Source organism: Camelus bactrianus, chromosome 24 (assembly GCF_048773025.1).
Source record: "Camelus bactrianus isolate YW-2024 breed Bactrian camel chromosome 24, ASM4877302v1, whole genome shotgun sequence".
In the NCBI taxonomy this organism is placed as follows: domain Eukaryota; kingdom Metazoa; phylum Chordata; class Mammalia; order Artiodactyla; family Camelidae; genus Camelus; species Camelus bactrianus.
The window spans coordinates 22,667,954-22,680,939 of record NC_133562.1 but is presented as its reverse complement, the minus strand read 5'-3'; the positions used below and the strand labels follow the sequence as shown (position 1 = coordinate 22,680,939).

The window sequence follows — 12,986 nt, the reverse complement described above, 5'->3', positions numbered from 1 at the left end:
TTCAGAAAAACATGTTTTTCTCTGAAAATAAACATTTATCAATGTCATTTTAGATTTTGATATGATTCTTGAAACTATTTTGCACAGACCTATTAGAAGTCAGGACTTTTAACCAGAAATGTCGTTCCAAAAACAGTCTCATTATATGCAAAAGTCATAAGTGAGAGTGAGTCTGAATACAGAAGAGATTATTCCCATCTGTTCCTAAGTACTTTAACTGGTCAAATGTCAGGTATTAAAGGAAAGAGGGCTGACAGATGGAGCAACAGTATCAGTGAAATATTTAAAATAATAACTTACTAGAAAACAGGTGATAATAATGGCAAAACTGCTATGTTATTTCGAATGGATCAATGCACAGTGAATTCTTTTTTTCTAACATAGGTATAATACATCAGAGAAAAATTTAGGAAGCAAGAAAATACAGTTTTGCATTTTACAATGGATCATTGATGCAGACATGTCACTCTTCCCTTAAACCACCTCTGTAAACTGCATTATTCTGATAACACAGACACATTTTTACTGATCGAGGTGATAAGGAAATTTTATATTAGGACCTGTCAGCCATGAATTTCGGGGCTCATCTCCATGTGCCTCTGAGCCCCCACAGAATAACGAACTAATCTCCAGTGGTCCGACAGTTAAAATAATTGATGAATGTATGTTGAATCCTCAGGAGGGAAGGGAGGGAGGAAGAAGGAAGAGAGAAGAGAGGCTTAGAAGGAGGAGGGAAGGGAGGCAGGCGCTGATTTCAACCCTGTAGCGTCAGGATTGCGTCAATTCGAGTTCCAGCCACGTCTAGAGTCTCCGAGACGAGCTTCTCTGAAGAGCCAAAACAGGAACAGAGGTAGCAAATCACTGCACGAGGGCGAGCGGACCTCCCTCTCTGCCTCCTCCCGGTTCCAGGCGTAAGTCCCCTGAGCTCTGCGCTGTTGTTTTCAGCGCTCGGAAAAGCCGGCGCCTCAGACCCAGGCAAGTGAACCGAGCCGGGGAGTTTTCCGTTCAGCACCTTGGACAGAGCACGCAGCAAAAAATGGCTCCGATCGCTAGCAGCCGGGAAGAATTTGGTAAGCAAGTTATTCAACTTCTAACTGCGGTTGTTCTTGAATATTCCAGAGTGGGGTGTGTGTGTGAGTGTTAGTGTGTGTGTGTGTTGGTGTGGGCGCGTGTTTCAGCGGGATGTTGAACATATATTTCCGAGGTAGTTACTCTGAAAGGAAACAGACAATCGTGGCTTGTCTCTGTGGCTTCTCCCTTCCTTGGTCTCTTTCTCCTTAAAATTGCCTTCTGCTAGGCGATTTGACATGCAAGAAGTTCCTAATCATTCATGTAGCTCTGTAAATGGCAGCACGTGCTAAGCAAAGGAAAAGAGATCTGTTTGCGTGTTGGTTCCATTAATTCAGTGGGGGATTTTTATTTGTATGTACATCTGTATTTAACCTATTAGGGGAAGCCACATGTTTCTGTGATTATATAAGGGTTTGATTTTTGGTATAAAATAACTTGAATATTGGGCATTTACGATGCATATTTTATTGCAGAGTGTACTATAGTTTTTTTTTTTCTTTCTTTCTTTGCTACGTTTTTCTTGTATCCTTGAAATATTTTGCTAGTGAGACACAGACTCCTATGATGCTAGGATTAAAGTGATATTCGAAATGAATTATCTCAGCCCATTCCATTTCACAGGTGAGAGAACCAAATTGGAGTCCAGAGAAATGAGGAAAGTGTTGCAGTTCAGTTAGTTAAAAGCTACCGGAAACTACAATTAGGACTCAAATTTTCCTGTTCAATTTCCTTTTTCCCACACCAAATTTTTGGCACCATTGCTCTCCTTCTCCCTTTCAGTAAATAAAATCAGATACTCCTTTTCAAACAGAAAAGTCCTATTTTAAGGTCCCATTATGTATCAAAAGCACAAGATCAGAGTTTTACTTTACACGTATTCAGAAAAATCAGGGAATTTATAAAAGTTTGTTATTAAACTGAGTGAAATGACTGAGCTGTTTCTCTCAAAAGCTTAGGCTTGAGAATGCAGAGAGAGTAGGGGAGACTTTCCACGTTACATTGAACATTTGATTATTTGACGTAGATATTAAATAGTGACAATTTGTGATATTCAGAAATGAGTTTCTTTTGCAGCTTTCCATTTAAATGATTGAGTTTATATTGTTGTGATATGTATCTTTGAATATGGAGGAATTTTCAGAGATGGTGCTAGTGAAAAATATGTTCTAGTGTAAGCCATCAGTCTTTGTAGGAAAAATATACACATTTTCTATTCTTTGTATTGTTTTTCTTGCATTGGCCAATGAATTGCTTTATTGCCTTACCCCATGACTGCCTTTGCTCCCTGGCCTTGAATGACTAGAGAGTCCAGGAGTTTGTTTTTTGTTTTCCGTTTTTTTTTTGTTTGTTTGTTTTAATTTTTTCCTACCAACAAAGACTTATAGATAGAAGGGAAAACTGAAAAGCTGGTACTAAGTTTAGCTGGTGATCTTTAGTGCTCACCTCTTTCTTTTTCTGTAGCAGTCACTGTTTTTTCCATTTGGGGCATTCAAAGGTTTATTTTTCATCTTGACAGAATCCAGTTTCTTGACATAATTAAACTACAGACTCTTTAAATGTTGTTTTGCTTGCTTTTTTTTTTTAATCTTCTTTGTCATTTCTGCTCTTATTTGTAATTTCTTAATCTTATATTCTTTGAGTTCAGTTTTGTGGTTGTTAAGAAGATAGGCAGAAGCTTATGGGGGATGGGAAGGGGAGTAACAAAAGATTGTTCTCTCGGGGTGAGTTAAACAAGCCTTAACCCCTTCCTGACAGGGACTTTTAACTTTGTTATTCACTATTTGGGGTAAAAATAGATTGGAATGGCGCTAAATGCTGATATTATTACATTAGTTACATTCACTTTGGCTTTATTAAACACTGAATCACTTGAGGCACTGTGACCAGATACAGTAATACTGCTTTCAATTAGTGTTACAAATTATTTGTTGGAGAAATATGCCTACTTACGGAACATGATAAGCTTCATGAATAATCAGTGTCACCTAATATCAATAATTTAATGGGCCCTTATTCAAGGAAAGGGTGCCAATTTCAATTTGATTCCCATTTGCCATGTGGAAATGTGCTAGAAAAAAAAAATGAATTATGGATAAAATTGAATTCTAAATTATCTCTACTCACTATTTTTATTACACGTTAAGGAGCAATAATTCATTTGTAACCATTGTTTGTTTTTTATTCTTCTTAGGTAATTAATTTGCACTTTGTGTTTGAAGAATTTTGGGTCAGTATATGAGTCTGTAGTGTTACAAGTTGTATAATATTAATATCCCATTGTTTACCTTTTTTTGCTCTTTTTTTCACTAATATGTGTACCTTTCTTTGACCACTGTTCCATGATTCAGATGGAAATTACTAATGAGTTTATGACAATGGCAGATAATATTCCATCATCTTTTAAAATTATCTGAAGCTGAGCACCTAGGTGTTTGCTACTTGAATCCTAGGTAAATAAAGAACCACTAAGAATACAGAATCTCTTCAGTATTGGAAGAATAAGCATTTAGAGTTTCTGTAGTCAGTAAGAATTGATGCTTCTGGAAAGCCTCAAAATGTCAGTGAAAATATAATGAAATTAGTACTTATCCATCATGCTGTAGTTGACTCATGTTATTTGAGAAAACAAAGGTAGGTCAGGGTCATCTAGCATCCTTCTGTCTCTGACCCAGGCTTTCATTTTATTCGTGAAAAACTACGACAGGGCAGGACTTCCTATCATACCGTATTTATTTTCTATGTGTGACATATGTGTTTATTCTTGAAAGTGATGTGAAATAGGTACATAACTCACCCAGAACAGTTGGAAACCAATTCAATCTGTGCAGCCTACAGCAACTGCCAGCTCTAGGGTGCTTTTTAAATGGGCTGTCTCCAACTCTGTCCCTTTAATGCATGTAATTGGTAATTTGATTTTTCAGATGAAATCCCCACGGTGGTGGGGATCTTCAGTGCGTTCGGCCTGGTCTTCACAGTCTCTCTGTTTGCATGGATCTGCTGTCAGAGAAAATCATCCAAGTCTAACAAGACTCCTCCGTATAAGTTTGTGCATGTGCTAAAGGGAGTTGACATTTACCCCGAAAACCTAAACAGCAAAAAGAAGTTTGGAGCAGATGAGAAAAATGAAGTAAAGAATACACCAGCTGCGCCAAAGAATTCACTGCATCTTGACCTTGAGAAGAGAGATCTAAATGGAAATTTTCCCAAAACAAACCTCAAAGCTGGCAGCCCCTCTGATTTGGAGAATGTGACCCCAAAGCTCTCTTCAGAAGGTGAAAAAGAGGCAGTTTCCCCTGATAGTTTAAAGTCCAGCACTTCTCTTGCATCAGATGAGAAACAAGAGAAGCTGGGCGCCCTCGTCTTCTCCTTAGAGTACAACTTTGAGAAGAAAGCATTCATGGTAAATATCAAGGAAGCCCGCGGCTTGCCGGCCATGGACGAGCAGTCGATGACCTCTGACCCATACATCAAAATGACGATTCTCCCAGAGAAGAAGCACAAAGTGAAAACCAGAGTTCTGAGAAAGACCTTGGACCCAGCTTTTGATGAGACCTTCACATTCTATGGGATCCCCTACACCCAGATCCAAGAGCTGGCCTTACATTTCACGATCTTGAGTTTTGACAGGTTTTCAAGGGATGATATCATTGGAGAAGTCCTTATTCCTCTCGCAGGAATTGAATTAACTGGTGGAAAAATGTTAATGAACAGAGAAATTATCAAGAGAAATGTTAGGGTAATTCATTTTTTAGTGCTTAACATATTTATAAACAATCTTTTCTATAGCTTTTTTGTATCTATGTTTTTTTTTTTAATTAAAATGAGGTTTGATATATGTAATCTTTACCATATTTAACAACTATTAATCTTAATCAAATGGAGGGCATGGGGATAGAGTAGATGAAAGAAAATTTAACCCACAAGTGAAATTCTTAAAGCATCTAAATGATATAAAATAAATAGAAGTCCTTTATGGATTTATTTAAACATCATTTATATAAGTATTTTTCTTATTTCCTATCACAACTATTTTTACTAAGAATGCTACTTAAACTAAAATGGAGACAAATATTTCTTATTCATCAGCAAGTTAAAAAATAAGCTTCAGTGTCAGCCTAATTGAATTTGAAACTGAAATTGCAAGTTAAGGCAGTTCATCCTTAGTGTTTGAAATTGTATTTATTGACTTTTCATAAAATCGCTTTTAAGGGAGGAGACATCACATCACGTTGAATTATAAATGCCCACCGCTATGTTGTATAACAGGAAAGGAGACTGCTTTGTAGTTATGCTACTTGGGTAGTTCTGGGATTATTAGAAAGTGGTAAGACATCAGTTAATTTAATTTAATTGTATTTTTACTTTAAAAACAGAACTCATTTGACTCCAGTTATGGTATTTCAGAATAACTTGTATCTATAAGGCATGATTTTATAGAATACCATAGAGCTTCTTCTGACCACATTCCCTTTGTCTGTTGAAATTAATGAAAGTCAAGATTTACAAATACTAAGTAGTCTCAGGCACCAGCTCGTTTAGTGGCACAGTGGGAATGAGGATCAGTTCCCTAGTCCTACTCTCTTTGAAGTGCTCATTCACACAGTTACCCCGTGTCAGCTTTTTATATAAATATATATTGAATTTTTAGGAGCTCTGGCCAGCCAGCATTCTTAGTTAGAACCAAGACCCAAGGGCACTTTTTGTTACTTTTCAGTTACAACTTGTACTTTGAGTTCTTGGTCAGCTTATCTAGTATTAAAGTGAAAATAAGATCTAAGTATCATGCGAAGAATAATCCTATGATACTGTTCAAAGACAAAGCATTATAAATTGAGTCAATTCTCCCCAATACTTAATTCATTCCTTGTATTAAAGGAGGACTTTGGCTGGGGGTAGGGGTAGAGAATTTTAACCCCATCAGCCCTCTGGGACAAGGGAATAGTGGGGATCACAAAAAATTTCAGTTTTTCTGGATTCAAATTTCATAGTCTCTGCTAAAGAATTTGAAATCGATTCAAACTTAACATGAGTCACTTTGCCATATACACATACACTCAAATGATTAAATAACTTTTATTACTATTGAAAACTTCAAAAAGTTATTTAACTAAAAAGCAAAAGCTAAAAATACCTCTGTGTAAGCTGTATTCTAAATATCCTTTTAGAACATTTCTAGTAATGGGTGTGGCTAACTCGTTAACAAATTTTAATGTTCTGTAGTACCTAAAAAGACCACAAGATGGCAGGCAGTTGTTTTTGGGATGTGATGGTATTTCACAAAAGCTTTTAGTTACTCTTTGATTCTTTAGCATATTATAGTAAAAAATAAATAGGAAAATTATATTTAAATAACCCAGCTATTATACTGCTTTAGAAACACAGATATAAGTGTAAATTTAAAAAGTAAAGTATAATTTAAAATATTTATACTACATCTTTCTTTGTTCAGAAGTCTTCAGGACGGGGCGAGTTACTGATCTCTCTCTGCTATCAGTCCACCACAAATACTCTCACTGTGGTGGTTTTAAAAGCACGGCATCTGCCTAAATCTGATGTGTCTGGACTTTCAGGTAAGAATGCTTTTGAAAAACAATCTGGTTTTGGACTATGATTTTGGTGTTACCCTTTATTCACAATCACAAGTGATGTGATTGCTATTCTGTTTCTCGTTTTGGGAATAATAGCATGAGACAGTGACATTAGCTAGAAGAAGAAAGCTACATAGTTCTAAGTTCCAAGCCAAAGCTAGTACACTGTAGATGTCTGATTGAATGGAGTTGGAGCAGAAAGAAATGATAAATGCAGAGGTGAGGCCACTGCCAAAAACACAGTGATGGATATAAAATTAAGGTTTGGGAAAAGTTCTTAATTTTAGTATTTTAAATGAGCTTACTTACCCTTACACTTCTAGTATTTGTATTACCTTTCCTTTAACTCCTTATGTATCTGCTTTAAGAATTAGCTTTTAGTTTTGTGAGTAATTTTTACAAAAGTAAAAATAAAAAATAAAAACCTTGTTGTACAGCACAATGAGAATGCATGACCTATGGGTTAAAATGATCTGAGTTCAAATCCTAACTGTTTTATTTCTGTTTTATTTTTCAGACTTTCCTCTTTTTTTTTTTAAGTTTATATTTTAAGGGGGAGGTAATTAGATTTACTTATTTACTTTTAGAGGAGGTACTGGATCTTGAACCCAGAACCTTGTGCATGCTAAGCATGTGCTCTCCCACTTGAGCTATACCCTAACCCCCGCAACTGTTTCATTTTTTATCATAGTAACCTTGGGTATGCTTTCTTAAATGTTATACAAACTGGACATCATAATAATTACCTCGAGGGGGACTGTGAGGACTAGAAACGTGTATTTCATTAAATGGCACCCAGGGCTGCTGCTAGTCATAGCTTATTATTAGATCATGGAAGTTGAAAACATGGCCTTAAAATGAAATCATGCAACAAGAAAAAGACAACAAAATAGTATAATTAAATGTATGACAAAGTAGCATAATCCTAAGATCCTCACCATACGGGTGACATGGGGCAGGCAAACAATGGGTAACAGGAAACAAATACAGCAGGTGATTAAAGAAACACAGAAAGACATTGCCGTTGTGAAGTCACCCATTCAAAAGAGAAGGGAGTCCAAATACAGGAGGTAGAGAGGCTTATTCAAAGTCTTACCACTCAGTAAGGTTAGATGTTGTGTAACATTTTTTTCCTCTTCTATTTCCTTCTCTGGGATGAGTTATTAGTAAGCAGAATGGGTCATTAGAACATTCTTGTTTTCTCCCTTTTATGTTATCTCTTCATCCTGCCATTACAGTTCTTCTCCATCCTCTGGTTTAGAATTTTCTCTTCTGTTGTGCGTTCTTACTCATTTTCAGTTTGTGGACAATCGAGAAGCCAAGCTTTATCCATAGTTTCACTTAGTTCAGATTTGTTTTCATGACAATCACGTTTGATTGGTATGCGGTAATCTCTAAGGGTGCTGTCATCTTCGGATCAGCGTTCCAGCCAGCTCCTGTCAATGCAGTGTCTGTTGTTTACCGTTGCAGATCCCTACGTCAAAGTGAACCTGTACCATGCCAAAAAAAGAATCTCCAAAAAGAAGACTCATGTGAAGAAATGCACCCCCAATGCAGTGTTTAATGAACTGTTTGTCTTTGATATTCCTTGCGAGGGTCTTGAAGAGATAAGTGTTGAATTTCTGGTTTTGGATTCTGAAAGGGGATCCCGAAATGAAGTCATCGGGCGGTTGGTCCTGGGAGCAGCAGCAGAGGGAACCGGCGGAGAGCACTGGAAAGAGATCTGCGACTATCCCAGGAGACAGATCGCCAAGTGGCACGTTCTCTGTGACGGTTAGCATCTTAGCCGTGATGGGTTGGAACTTCATGAAATTTCTAAGCAAGGAAAAGTTTTCTTTCTTTTTTCTTTTTTCTGATACATGATTGCAAGCTTGTAAAACCAAGCTTTCTTTTGTTAGCAATGGATTGAATGATCAGAGCAGGAAGTAACTGCAAATGTGTATCATGATAATTTTCCCTTTCTTAGAAAAGTTGGATAAATTTTCATAAGATAGTCAGTTTGCTCTGCAGCTTACCAGTGATATCAAGTAGTCAGGCATTCTGTGGATACTGCTTCACAGTCTCAAGTTATGGATGTGATTTAGAAAGTGATGATCTGATTGGAACATGTCACTGGAAATCAGTGTGATCGTTAGGATTTAGGAATGAAAAGCATGCCTTCTCTTATGAAAATTCATTCGTGGTTCTTCAGGTGGGGAAATCAATTTTTCTTTAAATCCAAAGATATTAAAGAAATGTAATCTAGTTTGTTTTATTAATTCTGTCATGTGCAAATGGTTGTCCTGCATATAAAAGTATATTTGTTTCTCTTTGGGTTTTAATTATCTGACACAGTTATATCATAAGAGGGTTAACTTAGGTTTATTGCAAAAGGACAGTGAACAAGATGAGAAATAATTCTATCAAAGGGCTGAGTTGAGAACACTGTGGTTGAGATATGATTTTCCTCCCTAAGGTTACATGTGAGTCAAAATGTAAAGTATAATCTCGCATAAGAACCACGGTCTTGAATTACTCACTGTCTGTGGCCTAAGAAAGCCCTATATAATTTTGTGAAGTTATTGTGTTAGTTAGTGGGTAAAGAAATAAATTTCAGCTAGGAATCCAGTGAGAAATGCAGTTTTCTTATAGGAAATACATATAGTATGCAAGTGCACATTCAAGGTTGTCCCTTGAACAAAAGAGAGGGCATGGGTAACCAAGTCTTCATTTTGACTGTTCTCCCCAAGCAAGGACTCAGCTACAATTTGAAAAGAAATGAAGGAAAAAAAAAAGTTGTGAAGTAACCATTGCTGGATAGAAAGTGTTCCTTAAACCAACAAACTAATAAAGAATAGTTACATGGCAAGCCTAATATACTTTACATATGTTCATACATAATATATTTAGGCTGTCAAATGAGCACAACAAAGTATGTTTCACTATCTTTTCTAAGCTAATTTGTCTTGAGCTGTTGTCTGTGGACCAGTTTATAGACTTGTGTCTTGTACTGCTTTCCAGTGCCAGGGCTCTGAAATTCATTAAGAACTCTTAGAATAAAGTAGCACCCTGTGATTATTTGGGAAGAATGAACTTGAGTTAATGTCACTGTATTTTTGTTTTAGAAAAGTATGAATGAAACTAGGGTGCAGTAGAATTTTAAGTATGCAAGTTAGAAATAAAGTCTACAGAAAATATTACATTTTGAGTCAGGTTTTGCGTCAGTGCTTTAGTGATTTTTGAGAATGTGTTTGATATCACAGTGTTTTGTAAAATCTATGACAATGCATTTTCAGAACAACTTATACTCGTTTTTTATGACTATGCCTAGTGCAAAGAAAACGTTTTACATTCTGTATACCAAGATTGAAATCAACCTCTTTTTTTCTTTTTGGTATTTTAAGATAATTTGGGGATTAAACAAGAATATTCCCCAATCATTGTCTTCATGCCATCACAGAGTCACCTGACAGCATCTTGAGCCAGTCAACATTTCTGTTAAAGGAACATAAAATGAACTGTAGTCAGTGTATGGTTTGGGGAAGTGAAATGGCCTTTGATGTACGTACATTTGCTTTCGTGGGCCATGGACTGTAATATATTTTGGAGGTCTGAAAAGTTGTCAGGACTCAACCCTTAAGCAACTTTCACAGTTGCCAGAAGTCAATGATGGTATCAAGCAAAGTAGGTTGTCAAACAAGGGTGATTTTACGTGGAACCACAAAATCAACAACACATACTTAAAAAATTACAGTAACCAATTTGTAAATAGTTGTTAGTTTTTAAAACTTAAAGTGTTTTTCTGTGTGAAAAGTTGAGTAAGACTGTTTGCAACTCTCTTAAGAAAGAATAAAAACTAGAAAGGACCTGAAACAAGCAGGGACATCATCTTCTGAAAATTGTCCTGTTTTATATTGTGTGACAATATCAATGTGAATATCTTGAATTCTGTTAACAGATTCTGCAGTGTATTAAACATGTAAATTGATTGTTTGTCAGACCGGCCAATCTAACCACACTGATGGGGAGGAATCCATGTTTGAAGAATTGTGTCGCTCAGTAACTGACTTGTTCTGATGTTGTAACTTATTAGAAGTGATTTGGAAGGAAGCATGGTGTATGAGATGGTGTCTGTTCTCTCGTGCCAGCTCTGTATGATGTTTGTAAGATCATATTTGTAAGACGTGAATAAATTGCTGCTTTTGCCCAACCCATTTCAACTCAAAGTTTTCTACCAGTGGATTCTCCTATTGCTTTCTGAGCTCCCAAATTGCCCTAATAGATCATCTGGCGTAGATTAGGGGATGTAATGACTCATCACCAAGATCTTGCACGTATTGTATTTTGCTTAATCCTCGTAAGAGTCATCTGGGACAGGTAATATTATCCCTATTATTTGGAAGCAAAGCCTGAGTTACACAAGGAGCTTTGACAGTTGATTCAAGTCCATGTGGATGGTATGTGAAAGGATTTCACTGTATACCTCACTCTTCTGTCTATGCCAGGCCACTCTCCTTGAGGGGCCCTTATCAATTCTGCTAGATTCTCAAAAGGGCTCACGCTCACATTCTTTGACTTCTTTCTATATTGTATTCTCTTCCATATTGTGTTTACTATTTTCACTGTCTTCCATCACCCTTTTTAATCTACCCTTCCTTTGATTCTCTTTTATGATCTTGTTTCTCACTTCAGAAAGTCTCTTTCATTACCAATTTTACATTACCATCTTTTATTTTCATTTTCATTTTTCCTATATTCTTGCATGGGATAGATTTAGTTAGTAAAATGGTGTGGAAATGAAAGTCTTATTTCTTCTTAAAGAGGGAGGGAAAAAAAGACCCGGGACATCCACAATGTTCCTATCAGACACCAGCTAAGTCAAATGGGAACTATGAGATTACACCGCCAGGAGAACCAGCCAGTTTTTCTATGTAGCACTAGTCAATAAGGAGGTGTACTGTGTTATCACACTTGGAGAATGACCTTGCAAATGGAATGCAACCAGAATACCCTGCCATTATATTTTTGTTTTAAATCATATTAATTGTATTAAAGCATGTTAAAAAAGTTAGTCATTGTATTTAAATACTCAAATATATTTTAGATCTACTTGCCAAAAGACACTGAGGAGATTTTTCCAAGGGAATTAGTCATTAGGGAAATGCTGATTAAAACCACAATGAGATACAACTGCCCACTATTAGAGGGGCTAAAATTGAAAAAGTTTGAACATGCCAAGTGTCGGTGAGGATTTGTAAGAATCAGATCTCTCCTACACTGCTGGTGGGAATACAGAGTGTGTAACTGCTTTGGGAAACAAGTAGTCAGTTTCTTAAAAAGCTAAGTACGTAATTATCATATGACCCAGTCATTCCACCTGTGGGTGGAATGAGAAATGAGAGCATTTGTTTCACAAAACTTGTACCTTAATTTTCATAGCAGCTTTTTACTGTAATAGCCAAAACCCGCATTCAATTTAAATGTTGATCAACAGGTGAATGTATAAATAAATTGTATTGTATCCACACAATAGAATACTACTTAACAATAAAAATGAGTGAACAATTGACACATGCAACAACATATATGAATATTAGAATAATTATGCTGAGTGAAGGAAGCCAGTTATACCCCCAGGCCTTCCTGAATGTAGAGTGTATATGATTTAATTTATAAAAAAGTTTGAAAATGCAAACTGATCTGTAGTGATCTAAAAAGCAGATCAATGTTTTCTTATGATTGGAAGAGGCAGGATGGACAGGTACAAGTGAGAGAGATTAACAGAACAGAAGGAAATTTTGGGGTGATGGATATGTTCATTTTCTTGGTTGTGATGATGCTTCCATGGGTATACATGCAGCAGAATTTATCATATTGATCACTTTGTACATTTTATTATGTTTAAATTATACTTCAATAAAGCTGTTAAGGAAAATGTGAATGACAAGCCATTTATAACTACTTTTTAAAACAATAACAATACTAACATTATTACCAGAAACATGGTTTCTGAAATTTAATAATATTTAACATATTTGGGGAGCAGTTCTATTTTTATTAATGTACATTTCCCCAGAAATGTATAGCTACTTGGCTGCTTTTTAATGTCTTTTGACTTTACCATTCATTCATACTATTCATTCATTTAAGCAAATTTTCTGTTTGCTTTTATTTTTATTTTTAATAAATTGATTTTAAATTCACTTTCATTTTATAGTTATATGAAATATTTACATTGTTCTAAAGATAATTTTATAAAACAAAGAACATTTAACAAAAGCCCATCTATTTCTACACTCAACTGTTCCCTCCTTTCCCATATTGATGACTTTTAAGTTTTGGTTTAAT

At 35.9% G+C, this 12,986-nt stretch overlaps 1 protein-coding gene across 2 annotated transcripts; it reads left to right on the top strand.

Moving 5' to 3' along the window:
- The first annotated feature begins 733 nt into the window (after positions 1-733).
- SYT4 (synaptotagmin 4) lies at positions 734-10,848 on the top strand. Of its 2 annotated transcripts, none has more exons than XM_074352301.1 (4): positions 734-1,070; positions 3,993-4,807; positions 6,524-6,641; positions 8,130-10,848. In XM_074352301.1, the coding sequence occupies exons 1-4, from the start codon at positions 1,037-1,039 to the stop codon at positions 8,435-8,437; spliced, it is 1,275 nt and encodes a 424-aa protein (XP_074208402.1). In that variant the 5' UTR covers positions 734-1,036; the 3' UTR covers positions 8,438-10,848. The 2 variants fall into 2 exon arrangements, with proteins under 2 accessions (XP_074208402.1, XP_010956658.1); XM_010958356.3 differs by having other exon boundaries at positions 737-1,070; positions 6,521-6,641.
- Positions 10,849-12,986: the final 2,138 nt, after the last annotated feature.

Coding starts and splice junctions, on each gene's coding strand:
- SYT4 (XM_010958356.3), top strand. CDS start 1,037: ATGGCTCCGATCGCTAGCAGCCGGGAAGAATTTG. Junction 4,808..6,520: donor TTATCAAGAGAAATGTTAGG/GTAATTCATTTT, acceptor TTCTTTGTTCAG/AAGTCTTCAGGACGGGGCGA. Junction 6,642..8,129: donor TGATGTGTCTGGACTTTCAG/GTAAGAATGCTT, acceptor TTACCGTTGCAG/ATCCCTACGTCAAAGTGAAC.